Source organism: Crinia signifera, chromosome 4 (genome assembly GCF_055691185.1).
Source record: "Crinia signifera chromosome 4, ASM5569118v1, whole genome shotgun sequence".
Classification (NCBI taxonomy): Eukaryota; Metazoa; Chordata; class Amphibia; order Anura; family Myobatrachidae; genus Crinia; species Crinia signifera.
This window is the reverse complement of record NC_139220.1, coordinates 293096357-293114036: the sequence shown is the minus strand read 5'-3', so window position 1 is coordinate 293114036 and position 17680 is coordinate 293096357. Positions and strand designations below refer to the sequence as shown.

Sequence of the window (17680 nt, the reverse complement as noted above, 5' to 3'; positions counted from 1 at the left end):
TTGCTAATGCGACATAGCACCCACCAACATTCCACCAGAATCTGAGCTGCAAAATCCAAAAATCACTCCTTCCCTATTGAGTCCTGCCATGCACCCAAATGGTATTTTTTGGTCACATGTGAGGCATTGCCGTACTCGGGAGAAATTGGGGCACAGATTTTGGGGTGCTTTGTCTCCTTCATTCCTTGTGAAAATGACAAATTTGGAGCCAGAACTGCATTTTTGTGTAAAAAATGTAATTTTTCATTTGCACAGCCCAGTTGTATCAAAATTGGTGAAACCCCTGGGGGTTTGAAATGTACACTATACCCCTAGATGAATTCCCTGAGGGGTGTAGTTTGCAAAATGGGGTCACTTGTGGGGGGGTTCCTAACTTTTAGCATCTTATGGTGCCTAGAAACCTACATGGTGCCTAAAAAATAATCTCATAAAAAGGAGGCTCCAAAATCAAGTAGGTGCTCCTTCTATTATGAAGCCTGTGGTTTGGTCAACGTGCAGACTAGGGCCACATATAGGATATTTATGAAAACAAAAGAATTGGGGGAATCAATTTTTAGTCACATTTCTCTAGTAAAATCTACTGTGTTCCTTAGAAAAATGTATTAAAATTGCAAATCTGCAAAAAAAATGAAATTTTGAAATTTCACCTACACTTTGTTTTAATTCCTGTGAAACACCTAAAGGGTTAACAAACTTCCAAAATGCTGTTTTGAAAACTGTGAGGGGTGCAGTTTTTGAAATGGCATCATTTACGGGGGTGTCTCACATACAAGTCCCTCAAAGTCACATCAGAACTGAACTGGTCCCTAAAAAAATCAGTGTTTGAAATTTTCTTGAAAATTTGAGAATTTGCTATTCATATTTTAAGCCTCCTAGTGTCCAAAAAAATTAAAAGGATGTTGAAATAATGATGGAAATATAAAGTAGACATATGGTCTATGTTAGTTATTAACTATTTTGAGTGGTATGATTATTTGTCTCACAAGCAGAAAATTTAACATTTTGAAAATTGCTAAATTTTCCATTTTTTTGCGACATTTTGGTATTTTTCACAAAAAAACACAGACTGTATCGACCCAAATTTACCACTAACTTGAAGTACAATGTGTCACGAGAAAACAATCTCAAAATCACTGGGATAAGTAAAAGCAAAAAAAAGTTATCCCCACTTAAGTGATACCTGTCAGATTTGAAAAAAAGGGCTCTGTCAGGAAGGCAAAAACAGGCTGCGGCGGGAAGGGGTTAAAAGTGTGATTGGACGCGATTTTACTGTTCAATGCCTCAATGCCCGCGATTTTTCCATAGAAAACAATGTTAAATGGGCCACAGAGCCCAAATAGTCCCCCTGAAGTGTGAAATGGCCCCAACAATTGTTAACGCCACCCCATGATCAACGTGAACCTGAAGCGTGGCGAGCGCAGCGAGCCCGCGAGGGGCGGCGGTACGCGTCCTCCGACCTTTTCATACCCCCACTATCCATGTCGGATTGGAGTTGAGAATAGAATAGTGTGGCGAGCACAGCGAGCCACCGAACCCGAAGCGCGGCGAGCGCGGGGACGCGGATACCTGTGAAGCCCGCGAAGGGACGCGTTTACCTGTGAAGGTATCCGCGTCCCCTCGCGGGGCTCGCTGCGCTCGCCACGCTTCGGGCTCGGTGGCTCGCTGCGCTCGCCACACTATTCTATTCTCAACTCCACGCCGGCGTGGATAGTGGGGGTATGAAAAGGTCGGAGGACGCGTACCGCCGCCCCTCGTGGGCTCGCTGCGCTCGCCACGCTTCGGGTTCACGTTGACCGTGGGGTGGCATTAACAATTGTGGGGGCCATTTCACACTTCAGGGGGACTATTTGGGCTCTGTGGCCTATTTAACATTGTTTTCTATGGAAAAATCGCGGGCATTGAGGCATTGAACAGTAAAATCGCGTCCAATCACACTTTTAACATTGTTCCCTTTGGGAAATCGCGGGCATCGCGGGCATCGCGTCGCACTCGTTTTTTAGTGCATTTGATGGCCGCGATGCCCGCGATGGGCGCCGTACTAGGTAAAGAGTACCAAAAAAACATTGTATAAGCACCCTAATGGGTGCTTACAATGTTAAATGCACCCCCCCGCCACCCCCCCACTATAAACGTGAGCGGTACTCGTCCTCCGACCTTTTCATACCCCCACTATCCACATCGGCGTGGAGTTGAGAATAGAAAGTGTGGCGAGCGCAGCTGTAATATGGGGGAGTAACTGTGAAGGCCGCGAGGGGACACCGATACCTGTGAAGGTATCCGCGTGCGCTCGCAACGCTTCGTGGCTCGGTGGCTCGCTACGCTCTCCACACTTTCTATTCTCAACTCCACGCCGACGTGGATAGTGGGGGTATGAAAAGGTCGGAGGACGCGTACCGCCGCCCCTCGCGGGCTCGCTGCGCTCGCCACACTTCGGGTTCACGTTTATAGTGGGGAGGTGGTGTGGGGGTGCATTTAACATTGTAAGCACCTATTACGGTGCTTAAAAGCACCCTTTAGGGTGCTTATACAATCTTTCATTGCATAGGGGGCAAAAATCGTGTCGTATCGCATGCCATCAGGTGCATGGCATGCGATGCGATTAAAAAATCGCGCGATGGAAATCGGGGGCGCCACTATAATACACAAGTACCCATTTCCCTTCTGGACAACAGATTTTCCCTATCACCCCCTCTGGGGCCAAGTACTATGTGTTCCAGCACTTTGAATGTTAGATCCTCCACATTTCCATTGTGGAGGATCTAACAATCAAAGTCTGTTCCCATAGTATGAAGCTGGTACTTGTGTATTTTGGCGGCACCCATCGCATCGCATACCATAACGCATACGATGGTATGCGATGCGACGCGATATCGTACGATAGTGCACGATGGCATACAATTTTGAAATTGTATGCCATTGTACATGGCATACGATGCCATACGATGCGATGCGATTAAACATTGTATAAGCACCCTAATGGGTGCTTATACAATGTTTAGCACCCAAATGGGTGCTTACAATGTTAAATGCACCCCCACGCCACCCCCCACTATAAACGTGAACCCGAAGCGTGGCGAGCGCAGCGAGCCCGCGAGGGGCGGCGGTACGCGTCCTACGACCTTTTCATACCCCCTCTATCCACGTCGGCGTGGAGTTGAGAATAGAATAGTGTGGCGAGCGCAGCGAGCCACCGGGCCCGAAGCGTGGCGAGCGCAGCGCGCCCCGCGAGGGGACGCGGATACCTGTGAAGCCCGCGAAGGGACGCGTTTACCTGTGAAGGTATCCGTGTCCCCACGCGGGGCTCGCTGCGCTCGCCACGCTTCGGGCTCGGTGGCTCGCTGCGCTCGCCACACTATTCTATTCTCAACTCCACGCCGACGTGGATAGTGGGGGGTATGAAAAGGTCGTAGGACGCGTACCACCGCCCCTCGCGGGCGCGCTGCGCTCGCCACGCTTCGGGTTCACGTTTATAGTGGGGGGGTGGCGTGGGGGTGCATTTAACATTGTAAGCACCGATTAGGGTGCTCAAAAGCACCCTTTAGGGTGCTTATACGATTTTTGATCGTATAGGGGGTCAAAATCGCGTTGCATCGCATCGTATGCCATCGGGTGCATGGCATACGATGCGATGCGATCCGTTCATCGTACGACGGACATCGGGGGCGCCGCCAAAATACACAAGTACCTGAAGCTAGGCATCCAAAAGTGTACAAAGAGCAGGTATATGGAAATCCAGCTATGTTTCTATGTTTCTATGGTTGTACGTAAAGGGAGGGGTAGACGCGGTGCCGTATTCCGGAAGTAGCTAGCCGGAGGTGGAGCGCATAGGTACAATATGCGCTCCATAGACGGAAACTGCATGGACGCACGTCACAGGAAGTGATGCGTGCGTTCCACAAACCCGGAAACATAGAGTCGGCTATTGGCTACTGTGTACAGGATGGGAGTGCTGGGGCGACCTGGGATGCATCAGAGCCAAGGGAAGCAGTAGTGTCTGCTGGTTTCTCTGCCTCTCTCATGCTTCAGCTTCTCTATTATGCATGTGACATCATCACGTCACACGCTGGGGAAACATGGTGGAGAGGAGCCACAAACTTTTTGGCAGGGGGGAGCAAAATTTATAGTTACGCCACTGTTTCAGGGAGATTCCAGGTGCTAGAAACAAACAAATTTAGTTGTAGCCAGGCGCAACTTCTTCAAAAAGATATTTAAACCACCATATAATTGGACAGGGGTTTATTAAATTAAAAACAAGCAAACAAATGAATTTGATACATAATACAAACAAATTCTTGTGGACATCGTACTTGGATCGACAATTTTCGAGGATAATTATACAATTTATCTCACCATCAACCGGTGCTGCGGCTATTACTTCAGGCGAAGTCTCTGCGGCACCACCGCAGAAGGCTTGGTTCTTTGGATGAGATCCTCGAATCAAGTGCAGGTGCAATAAAGTGCAGATTCCAGGTGCTAGAAAAATTTGCAGCACCATTGACACAGGGCACTACAGGTGAAAGCCCAGCGTTTTATGGGTGCGCCGATAGAAATGCTGGGTGTACCCCTGCGAATGCATGTGTGTCTATGCCTGCTTGGGGAAGGCGGTTGACATCAGCTCCTGCCCTGAATTTGGCCAGTGCACACATCCACTTTCATGCAGGATACGGTCATTGGGTCTACATCAACTAGGTCGATAAGCATTGGGTCGACACCACTAGGTCGACAGGTAGTAAGCTTGACATGGGTCAAGGTCAACATGGGTGTAGGTCGACATGGGTGTAGGCCAAAAGGTCATTAGGTCGACACAAGCATTATGTAGACACAAGCATTAGGTCGACAGTCAAAAGGTCGACATGGGGTTTTCACTGTTTGTTGAGCCGACATGTGCCGACAGGCGGTATTTCATGCCCTAGCATTCACTAGGGCGTGGTGGGAGAATAAAATAGTGTGCCGAGCATAGCGAGTGAATGTTGTGCACTTCAAACTGTGTCCATGTCGACAGTGTCGACATGCGTGTAAAAAAACAGTGCAAAACCCCATGTCAAACTTGCCCATGTTGACCTAATGCTTGTGTCGACCTAATGTCCTGTCGACCTACACCCATGTTGACCTAGACCCATGTTGACCATTTCCCATGTCAGCCTAAACCCATGTTGACCTTGGTGCCTGTTGACCTAGTAGTGTCGACCCAATGCTTGTTGACCTAGTTGCTGTAGACTGAATGATCCCAACGCCTTTCATGCTAATGCAGGGATTTGCAATGGGGTAGGAGGTTGGCGTGGCGGCGGGTGGTCTGGCGTTTACCTGCTGGCAAGGCTGTGAATATACACAACCTAGTGAACAGGTCTGAATCAGGCCCATAGTGCATTATACACAGCCACACCATATAACACACAGCACAATATTACATTATACAGCGCTCCCATATTAAATTATACACAGCTCAACCCATATTACATTATAAACAGTCCACTCTTTATTGCTTTATACACAGCCCCTCTCCCCCCACACAAGCACATTACACAATGTGCACACAGTTACTCCCCCATATTACAGCCCCCACTCCCCAGCACACTCACCTGGATGTGTTGCTCCTTCCAGTGTGGTGAGGGGGAAGCAGTATAAGGCAGCAGGTGACAGGATCAGGGCTGAAGCATGGAGTCTGGTGGGTGGAGCCAAACTCGGAAGCCCTGGCTGTTCCTGACTCCCCTGCTGCTCCCATCCACACACTTTAATCCTGACTTTTACAGCAGCTCGGCCACCGATACCCACAAACCCGCAGTGGCCGGCTGTGATTGTAGCAAGCAGGCTCTGCCCCTCCACATGCTTGTGCAGCCCGGATTCTAATAGAGTGACTCCGAAAACTGGGAGGTGCCAGTAGGTTTGCGGGGCAGTGGGAGGCTGTTGTAAAAATCGGGAGCCTCCAGCGGAATGTGGGAGGGTAGGCATGTCTGATATACTGTAATGATTCAACACCCAAAAATAAGTGCACAATGGGCCTTATTCTGATCGGTGCGGCCGGATCCAAATATGCGGCCAGGACCGTGCGTGCGAAACCCCGCCTTCCATACAGATCGCCAACTCCGTCCGTACGCGGTAAGAAGCTGGCCGAACGGACCGCACGTGTATTTTTCATGGAATACGCCTCCTCCATCTCAGGGAACCTTCCCCATCATTCGATGCTCGCAGAACATCGAATGCAGGACCGAGTGGTCCACCAGCACCCGCAACCTCAGACCACACGGACATTTTTCCGTGCAAAAGCAGGGATCTGGGCGGGCAGCTGACATCCGGCGATGTCATATGTCCGCCCCCTACACGTGCGTCACGGCCGCATTACTATACGTACGCCCAGCGTTTGCATGGGAACGCCCATGAAACGCGGGGCGTATGCATATGGTAATGAGCCCAAATAGCCCTTCACGCCCCTCTCCACCCCCTGTTCGGAGTGTTCACATATCATGCGGGATTTGACCGTACGCCCCGCTCGCACATGCGCAGAGACGCCTCTGCACATGCGCAGACACAAAACATCGGCGGCCCGAACGCACGTTATTCCCCCTTTTTCCCTTCCCTCACAAGGCATAACAGTGAAACAGTAATTATATATAGAGCTTGTTATTTTTTAATTAATTTTATGTGTAATAATCTCACTATCCTTTGTGACAATATCACACTATGGAGATTATTCCGGTTGACTCGCTCAGATACAAATTCGTTCAGAGCTCATTTCTTAGCCTACTCAGCATGCGTGTCGTTCGCTATGCACATATGCAGGTTCAGTCAACTGTGCACGGATGTGACGCAGCAAACATAAATACTCTACCAAGCATGCTCGGGCACAGTAGGCGTAATGTGGACATATTAAAGGGCGCATTTTCAAAACTGAGCAAAACTGGACTGCAACCGGTGCATATCCATGAGTGGTGACAAGTGCTGGGCGGCGGCCTTGTTCGAATGAGCGAGCGCTCGGACCGTTTCAGATGAGAAACACCCGCTCAAAAAAAGCAAGTCTCACTCCTCGCAGCCCAGCCGCCTCAGCGGCTCATGCAATCAATACTTTAAGCTGCACGCAATACACACCCATGCAGCATAGACATTTCTCTCATTAACCAATTAACTAACTACATGGCAGTAACACGGGAAGCACACTTTTAACCAGTTTAACCATTTACAGTTCTCTGCGTTCATATCTCTTATATATTTCATTGTTTTTACACACAAATGCAGCAGTATTCTTAACTGCTATTATGTGCCAATTCTGTACCTCCGGCTCCAACCTTAACACACGTGTGCTTGTCATGTTAGGACAATAGTACACAGAATTACATTCTTCTTTTAGGCCTAAAGAAATGACATTACTTTGTGGGACACATAGATTGACAGCTACTTAGGAAAGTGCCACATTCAAAACACAAGAAATACACATGTAATAAGGCAGGGGCGTAACTATAGCACCGCAGCCCCCGCCACCGCGGGGGGGCGCTGTGCATGTGGGGGCGCCGGGGGATGCGGTGCTATAGTTACCCCCCCCCCAATCCCCCGCAGACTTACGTATCTTGCTGGTCCCGGCGGCTCCGTTCTTCTGATGAGGACCACAACAAAATGGCCGCCCCCATATAGCAAACAGTTCTCTGAAACTGTCTGCTGTACGGGGGCGGCCATTTTGTGGTGGTCCTCAGCAGATGAACGGACGGAGCCGCCGGGACCAGCGCGATAGGTAAGACTGCGGGGGAGGGGGTTAGCATAGGCAGCGGGGCGACGGGGCAGCCGGGGTGGGGGGGGTGCTCGACGGGGCGGCGGCGGGGGGTGGGTATGGGCGCCCCCCCCCCTAATGGCGGGGGGGCGCCCAAAACGTAGCAACGCCACTGTAATAAGGGTTAATTTCTATTTCAATTGGGGAAGGCATTTAGTGAATTGAATGAAATAAACCACATACACTTTGGGTAACTGGGTAATGGTTTGAACATTACTTCCGAGCAGATTCGTACTGTGGCGTGTCAAACACCAGCCGAGCCTGTTCAATTGCCTGTCCGCCCGTCCGCACGCTGGAAGTCCGAGCGGACAGGCTAAGATCCATATGAACACAGTAGCGTAAGTGCATTAGCACGTCACTCCCCTTTGTGTGTGGCTCTGAATGAAAAGCTTTGCTGGCCTTATAGGCGTACGTAAGCTCCCCGTGTGCGTGTGCGGTCCGTTCTCTCAGCTGCTTGCGAATGTGTGAGCGAATGAATCAACTAGAATAAGGGCCTATATTCTGGAGGTTCCCAAACCCAGTCTTTAGGGAACCCCAACAGTCCAGGTTTTCAGTGCATCCATTCTTGGCTACAGGTGACTTAATTAGTACCTCAGTGTATTTAATTTAACCATCTGTGCAGAGCTATGACTATACTTAATACCTGTACCAAGGCAAAAACATGCCTTGTAGTGTTCCTTCTAGAAACTGGGCAGGTCAGGGCGGAGGCAGAATGAAAGGGGTGGACCAGGCCCAGCTATGTCACCAAAGGGGGCATGCCCAGACTAAAACATCACCAATGGGGGCCAGGCACTGCCGAAGTAACTGCCAGGGAAGCACCTGGCATTTACAAGGGCTCTCTGCTTCCCTGTGTACACCGGTGGGGACAGGCCACCATTCGTGAACAGGCTGTTCTAGCAGGGCACTGCTAGAGGGGCAGGGCACATGTTGCCCTTCAAAAACCAGGCAGGGCACGGTGCCCTACTAAAACAGCCTAGCGTGAACACTACCTTGTAAATGATTGCCCCTTTAAAAAAAAAAAAACTCTGTTTAGCCAGCATCCTGCAGCATCAGGCCTCAACCCCAACCAACGAGGCTATGTCCACAATCCGCAAGGCCATGCTTATTTTCCCTGCACAAGACTTCGCCGTGCAGACTAATAAATCTGCCACACCAGTGTCCAAATAGGTAGGGACACCGCTGCTGATCATTATACCACAAAGCAAACTATCTGCATTCTTCATATTGCACCACAATAGCAACATTTTCAAATTTCAAATAGCCAATACCATAAATGCTTTTCCATAAAACTGACCTCTTTTGACTCCATATCCGTGGTCCTCCAATAGCATAGTTGATATTGATGATATTTAAATCTGTCATCTTCTTTTTCCTCTGACTTCCAGGTGATGTGAAATGTCTCTCCATTGTTTTCTTCATGGACTATTAGGATTCTGGGTCGTAGTTTAACTGAGGAAAAAAATTAATATACAATATATCTTAGTTATAAACCACAACAAAATGGTGGAAAATAGATTTCAGTTTTCCATGTTTTTGACTAGCGTGATTATTTATTAATGTATAGACAGGGATAGAGGACTGTGGCACAAAGAGATGCTTGGAGGCCCCTGTCAAGCTTTAAGATGGGCCTCCTGTTGAATTTCTATAAAGCGACGGGTATACTTGTACAACTGCATCTGTGTAAGCACCAATGGAGCCAAACATGGACATGTCAGATGAGGAGTGAGCTGCACAGAATGATCCAAGGTACTCCCAGGGAACAGACAGAGACTGGGCACCCACAGGGATACAAGTGTCAGACAGTAGGGGGTCACATCAGCTGAGCAGGCAGCAGTGTCAGCTTGGTCATATAAATGATCTGACAGTCCAGAAATCCAGGCCATGGCTTTGGGCCTATGCAAATGCTGGAGCTTTGTGAGCCCCCATTTAACTTGTGGGCCCCTTGACATTTGCTAGTGTAGCCCACCTGTAGTTATGTCACTGATAAAAGCCAAAAACACAACAGAAGCCCATGATGATAACTCACTTTTCAGACAAGGTTCATACTCTACATAGGAATTATGTGGTCTAATGCTGATGTTTTGTAACATATCTGGAGTTGTATTATTTCCAGTCGTTATGTTGCCATGACAGGTAAGGTACATGGGAATCTCCTGCTGACAGTGGAGTTTATTTTTCCGGACTCTAAAGGAATAAAAATCAAAATTGTGAAAAGGAATAGTTTGTGTAGCAGATATGTAATAACTAGCAAAAAGTATGTTGTATCAGATACAATTACAACCCCTTTTAAAGGGAAAAAAATAAAGGTCCATTTAGAAAAATAATGCTGCCTACCATCCAAAAAGAAAATACCAAATGCCCAAATCTGTAAAACCACCAAAAAAGAGGAGAGCACACAATTTATTTATTTACAGTTTCTTATATAGCGCAGTAGATTCCATTGTGCTTTTACAATTGTAGACAGTGATCAAACAAACTGGGTAACAACTGACAGACTTGGAGGTAAGAGGACCCTGCTGCAAGCTTACAATCTATCTGGAAGACGGAATGCTTGTGCGCGCCGGAGGCACTTTGAAAAATTTGGCGTGTGGCCTATCATAAGGGGGCGTGGCCTGTTCCATGATTGTATTGTGTAGCTGCAGATTGCACATTGTGATGCTAATTACACATTATGCCGCACACCTTGATGCCCATTACACCCCATACTGTGATGGCAATTACCAATGCTCCCCACACCATAATGCCCATTACGCCCCATACCATGATGCCCATTACACCGCACAATGTCATGTCCACAGTGCCAGATTTGCCCCCACAGTGCCAGTTATTCCGCCACAGTGCCAAATACACATATGCCCCCACAGTGCCAGATATTCCCCCACAGTGCCAGATATGCCCCCACAGTGCCAGATACACATATGCCCCCACAGTGCCAGATATGCCCCCACAGTGCCAGAGACACATATGCCCCCACAGTGCCAGATATTCCCCCACAGTGCCAAATACACATATGCCCCCACAGTGCCAGATATGCCCCCACAGTGCCAGAAACATATATGCCCCACAGTGCCAGAATTTCCCACCAGCAACTCACCATTGTTGCTGTCTCTCCATCTGCTGCTGGGGGGCAGGGGAGAGCGCAGTACATGCCCCTCCTTCCCACACCCCAGTCCGGTGAGGCTATTTCCGACAGCCCTCCTGCACTGGCCGCGGCTTCCAGAACACGGCCGCGGCTACAGAAAAATGGCCGCCAGCCTCCTGCACTGAGGACATGTCCTCAGTGCAGGAGGCCGGCGGCCATTTTCCTGTAGCCGCGGCCGTGTTCTGGAAGCCGCGGCCAGCGCAGGAGGGCTGGAGGAGGTGGACAATGCGCAGGATCACCAGGATGGTCATCCAGCACGGCCCACAGCCAGTGACTGGGTAAGCGCCCAGGGGGCACATGGCACCTTGCCCCCCGGCCCATCTCACCCCTGTATAGGGTCTTAGGAGGAAAACACAAGGATGGGCACCAGCAATAGCACAGCAGTCCCACCAAGTCCAGAAGAAAAGCTATATAACAATTAAGCACTTCAGAGTGTTATGTGCGTGGAACTTAAAATTTATAGGCTTGCCTGAAGAGGTGAATTTTCAGGAAATGCTCGTAAGTTTGGAGGCTAGTGGAGAATCTTATTGTGTGTGGAAAGGCATTCCATAGGGTAGGAGCAGCCTGATGAAAGTCCTGTCATAGTGAATAGCAACAAGATAGGGTATAATGAATGCGCTGATAGGTATATAATAATACTCAGATTAAACTGCTTAAGCAAAATGAATGAAAGAACACACTGTTTCACTAGGTACTTTTTATAATAAAATATATATATATATATATATGTATATGCGTGTTCTGCTTACATGCTAAGAGACTGACGCCACTATCACTAACTTACTAACCTCTCATTCTATGGAAAGCTTTTAACCACTTGCAGACAGACCAGTTGAGTGTTACTACTGCGTGTATTCTGAGACATACTAACCAAATCGGAGACCCAATTTAACTCATTACATTACCATTATCTTTATGTAATTTTTATCATGTTTTTTTTCTATTTATATGTACTGTAATAATGTTATATGATTTAATATATTTTATTATAAAAAGTACCTAGTTAAACAGTGTGTCCTTTCATTCATTTTGCTCAAGCCGTTTAATCTGAGTATTATTATATACCTAGCAGCGCATTATACCCTATCTTGTTGCTTTTCTCTTTGTGGTTTCTTTGTGAGTATAGGCGTACTCACTGAGTAATGCTGTTTACACACGGTCCGATTTCCTTTCCGATGTTGACGATATAGTCGGCATCGGATCAACATCGGATGCAGATCGCAAGGGTTTTAACCCTTGCGATCCCGATCCGATCCCGATGCGCGTTCATGTATCGGAAGCCAGAAAGTCTTGGCTGCCTTGTCTATATAGTGCAGATCTGCACTATATAGTCAAGATAGGATGCAAATCGTATGTGCCTTAAGATCCTATCCACGATCCTATCTGATCGGATCGTGGATAGGATCTTAAGGCACATCTAACGTGTGTACACACCATTAGATGCTGCAGCAGGTATAATTATACATATATACCTACAAAACTAAATTACTCTTATCATTTTTGGATATGCCAGGTTGGGTAGTCTGGAGAGGATTATTTTTTGGTCCCTTCTAGTTTACCCACCCCCTCTTTTCTGTAATAGTGAATAGGAGCAAGTAATCAGAAGAGAAGAAGAGAGACACAGATCTTGTGAAGATATTTTGAGATAAGTAAAGAGATATACTGTATGCTGGTTTAGTATGGTTATATAATTAATATTAATTAATTCCACTTTGGAAATATTGAGTTTGAGGTGGCAAAAAGACATCCAAGATGAGATGGCAGAGAGGCATTCAGAGACTTGGCCCATAACCACTGATGACAACTCAGTTAACTCAGTTAATTGATAGATTTGAGTATCATCCACAAATAAGTTATACTGAAATCTGAAAGAGCTGATTAGTTTGCTAAGAGATGAGGTATAGATTGAGAAAAGCAGAGGACCTTAATCTGAGCCTTATGGAACTCCGACTGACAGAGGCAGTGAAGAGGAGGTAGCCAGAGAAGCGAACACTGAAGGAGTGATCAGATAGGTGAGATGAGAGCCAGGAGAGGGCTGTATCATTAAGACCTAGGAAGTATAGTGTTTGTATGAGAAGAGTGTGATCAACAGTGTGAAATGCATCAGAGAGATCTTGAAGAATGAGTAGTGAGTAATAGCCTTTAGACTTGGCAATTACCAGATCATTCACCACTTTAGTCAGTGCTGTCTCAATGGAGTGTTGGGAACAAAAGCCTGACTGAAGTGGGTCTAATAGGGTGTGAGAGTTAAGAAACTGTGTGAGGTGAGAGTAGACAAGTCTCTCCAGTAGCTTGGAGTTGCAAGGAAGCTGAGAGATAGGATGGTAGTTAGAGAGAGAGTTGGGGGTCAGAATTGTGTTTTTTCAGAATGGTAGTAATCGCTGCATGTTTGAAGAGAGAAGGAAAAGTACCAGTAGCAAGAGAGAGATTGCAGATTTTAGTTAAGGTTAGGTTAAGCACAGGATACAGAGTTTTAATGACTTGTGTAGGATCAAGGAGTGAGGTAGAGGAGTAGGCGGATAAGAATGTGGAGACTTCCTTTTCACGTTGATGTTATCGGTATTGTCCTTAAAGTAGGAGGCAAGTTCTTGCACACTGATGGTAGCCGGTGCGGGAGCATACAGAAGAGACTAAAATGTGTTAGAAAGTCGCCTGGGTTGGTGGCACAAAAAGAGACGATCGATTGGAATTATGTTTGTTTGGCTGCAGTAGGTGCAGTAGATAGTCTTAGATGTGAGGAAATCACTCAGATTACGAGATTTATGCCAATGGTGCTCTACTTTACGTGACTGATTTAATAGTTGTCTTGATATTTTGGAGTGCCACGGCTGGCATCTAAGCCTGTGTGGTGTGTAATGGGAAGTTGCAGCCACTTCATCAAGGGCTGATTTAAGAGTCTGTTACAGGTGAGTAACAGCAGAGTCAGGAGAGATAATTGTAGAAATATGTGAAAGCTGTTGTTGCAGAGAGGTGGAAAGTTTTGGAAATATAAAAAATTATCATTAGTATTTCTGCGGGTTAGATTAGGCTTGCAAGATTTCAGTGTCAGTGAGCTTGGGGTAATGGAGGAATCAAGGCAGTGGCCTTCCTCATGAGTAGAGGAATCAGACCACTGGGAGAGGCCGAGAGAGGTGGTTAGAGAGAGGAGATTGGAACCATGCAGAGATTGTGGACTGTCAATAGTGATATTGAAGTCACTCAGGATGATGGTGGAGATGTCAGAGGATAAGAAGTGGGGGAGCCAGGCAGAGAAATCTTCCAGAAATTGAGATTTGGGAAGCCCAGAATGAGGAAGAAATCCTGATAGAGTGAACTTCAAATGATGTGAATGTGCGTGAAGGAACTGGTGATATTTATTTATTTATTAAAAGTTTCTTATTTTCCGCATACATATTCCGCAGCACTTTTACAGAGTATAGCTGAACATTCACATCAGTCCCTGCCCCAGTGGAGCTTACAATCTATATTCCCTACCACATGTACACGTACACACATACATTCTAGGGTTAATTTTGTTGGAAGCCAATTAACCTACCAGTATATTTATGGATTGTGGGAGGAAACCCATGACCTCAGCGCTGTGAGGCAGTAATGTTAACCATTACACCATCCATGCTGCCCTACTGAATACATGAAGGACAGTAATATACCTACTCCTCATCCTTTACAGTTACCAGGCCTGGAGGTGTAAGTGAAGTTGAAACCAAGTGACTGATTGTGTGGGCCAGGTTTCTGTAATAGCCAGCAGTTTGAAGTTGTAAGAGATGAAGAGGTCGTGGATGGATAACCTTTAACATCATTTTTCATTTGCACATCATTATTATCAACACTGGAAGTGGTGCAGTCTCCAGGAAAACAGCACATTAGTCAATGTTTTTGATGAAATCTAGTCTTGTCTAGTTTTAATTTGCAATATATAAAAAAAGAACATAAAATGTGGCAGCCCATTTGGTACAAGCACCCCCCATGGAATTTTAGTGATGCTTACACATAATGTAGTGCTATATATATATATATATATATATATATATATATATATATATATATATATATATATATATATATATATATATATATATAAAATGCCTCCCTTAGTGCCGTATACATAGTGCCCCCTGGTGCCATATGCATAGTGCCCACCTGTTGGGCCATATACATAGTGCCACTCATAGTGCCATTTACACAATACCCCTGTAATGCAATCTACATAATGCCCAGCTATAATGCAATAAAGTATGCCCACTCTTAGTGCCAAACCGATATTGCCCCCATAATTCCATTTACATAATTCCCCAATAATGCCATTTACATACTGCCTCCCCCATAGTGCCATTTAGGTACTGCCCCCCATAGTGGCATTTACGTAATGTCATGTACATACTGCCACCCATAGTGCCACTTACGTAATGCTTTCCCATAGTGCATATACGCAATGCCCCTGTAATGCATATACATACTGCCCCCTGTAGTGCCATATACATACTGCCCCCTGTAGTGCCATATACATACTGCCCCCTGTAGTGCCATATACATAATGCCCCCTTTTGTGCCATATACTGTCAGGGGCAGGGAGGGTACTTTTTACAAAGGACCCAGGTCTGCTGACAAGTGCCTTAAGTCCTGTTGGAGAAAGTGCGCTATATAAGTAAAATTATTCTTATGTGCAGTTTATTGTGGTTCTTTTTCTTCTTTACACCTATCTGAACACATATTTGCATTGTAAACTATAAGCACATTTCACATCTCCATTCCTCCTACTGATTTAAACTTACTTTATACACTTATCTTTGTAGTGCAGACAGAAGTCTACAGAGTCGGCCATTTCCAGTCTCACCTTCCAGGAACATGTTATCTGACCATAAGCAACTTTGCAGCTAAGGTTTTGTGGTTTGGCTTCATCTCCTAGGGAGAAGGAAAACATCTACATGTACAGAGAACAGATCACAAGATAAGAGAGAAGATCTACTAGTACTATAGTAGTCATTTATTTTTAGGGGGGGTAAAAAACATGGTCACGAGTAAGTAGAGGGTGGGGGATAGAAATAAACAGCTATAATAGTTCAATATCATAAATACCTTACTATAACCCGCATTAAAATATATATTAATATTGTGGCAGTCCAGTCCGGATGCCAGCTGGTTGTTTGCAGAATAGGACACATTTGTTCAGTTTCCCCAGGCCAAATCTACCTGGGTTTAAGACTAAGAGAATTATTGGGGAATCCCATCCATGCAGATCCTGTCCGGGTGTTGGAACAAGCGCTTCCTGTAATCAGGCACACATGTGTCACACTTTCTTAAAGCTTGTTATTGCAAGGGCTCAGGGCTCCTGATGCCAGCAAGTGGCCAGGCAATAGAGGGTGGTAAGTCAGTGGGTTAGTGACAAGGACCCTGTGATTGTGTACTGTTCATGCTGTTTGTGGACCAGTGTCTGGTTAATGTACCCGGTATGTTTTCTGTGGAAAAGACATGTTTCATGTGCTGTGGAAGTAAACAGACTGCTTTTCCCGGTACTTGTGTATTTTGGCGGCGCCCGATTTGAGCATCGTACCCGATGGCATGCGATGCAACTCGATTTTGACCCCCTATCCGATGAAAAATCGTATAAGCACCCTAAAGGGTGCTTTTGAGCACCCTAATGGGTGCTTACAATGTTAAATGCACCCCCACGCCACCCCCCCACTATAAATGTGAACCCGAAGCGTGGCGAGCGCAGCGAGCCCGCGAGGGGTGGCGGTACGCGTCCTACAACCTTTTCATACCCCCACTATCCACGTCGGCGTGGAGTTGAGAATAGATTAGTGTGGCGAGCGCAGCGAGCCACCGAGCCCGAAGCGTGGCGAGCGGACGCGGATACCTTCACAGGTAAACGCGTCCCTTCGCGGGCTTCACAGGTATCCGCGTCCCCTCTCGGGGCTCGCTGCGCTCGCCACACTAATCTATTCTCAACTCCACGCCGACGTGGATAGTGGGGGTATGAAAAGGTCGTAGGACGCGTACCGCCGCCGCTCGCCACGCTTCGGGTTCACGTTTATAGTGGGGGGGTGGCGTGGGGGTGCATTTAACATTGTAAGCACCCATTAGGGTGCTTATACAATGTTTAATCGCATCGCATCGTATGGCATTGTATGCCATGTACAATGGCATACAATTTGAGAATTGTATGCCATCGCACACTTTTCAACTAAATCGCGTCGCATACCATCGCATGCGTTATGGTATGCGATGCGATGGGCGCCGCCAAAATACACAAGTACCCTTTTCCCTATAACTGTGTCAGAGTCTTGTCTGGTGGAAGCTCGCTTGTGTCACGGGAGTAGGATTTGATGGAGATGCGTGGTGCTCAGGAACTGTAGATGGACCAGGAGATGAAGGGTTAAATGGGCAGGTTTAATGAAAGACTTATTCATATGTAAGACAGATATGAGCAGCACTCAAATACTTCTTTGAGAAAGCAAAAGTTTAATGATAATTCAAGCAAAGTTCTTGATGGTAGCTGGAGTCTTTTAGGGGTGATGAAGGACACTGAAGAATGAAGTGAGTTGGTTGATGAAGTTTTAAAAAATGATATCCAAAAAGAAGAGTGGATTGAATGACAAATGATTGGATCCAATGAAAGACACTGAAAGACTTTGCAACTTTGACTGTAGCTGGATCTGGGACCACAGCAGAAGGACACTGCCAAAAACCACCAGAGACCAGTTGGACTGGACCGGAGGAAGTGGACCAGGCCGAGCTGTGTTAAATGCAATGGGATGCCAGCAGAGGATTACTGACAGGTT

General features: G+C 46.7%; 1 protein-coding gene across 4 annotated transcripts in view; it reads right to left on the bottom strand.

Moving 5' to 3' along the window:
- LOC146072783 (uncharacterized) overlaps positions 1-17680 on the bottom strand; it is a 163352-nt gene that overhangs the window by 51265 nt on the left and 94407 nt on the right. For all 4 annotated transcript variants that reach the window (XM_083179979.1, XM_083179977.1, XM_083179980.1 and 1 more), the window contains 3 exons: positions 15671-15800; positions 9783-9940; positions 9051-9205 (listed from right to left, as the gene is read on the bottom strand). In XM_083179979.1, the coding sequence (XP_083036105.1) occupies positions 9051-9205; positions 9783-9940; positions 15671-15800 (443 nt within the window). The remainder of the gene's footprint in view (positions 1-9050; positions 9206-9782; positions 9941-15670; positions 15801-17680) is intronic.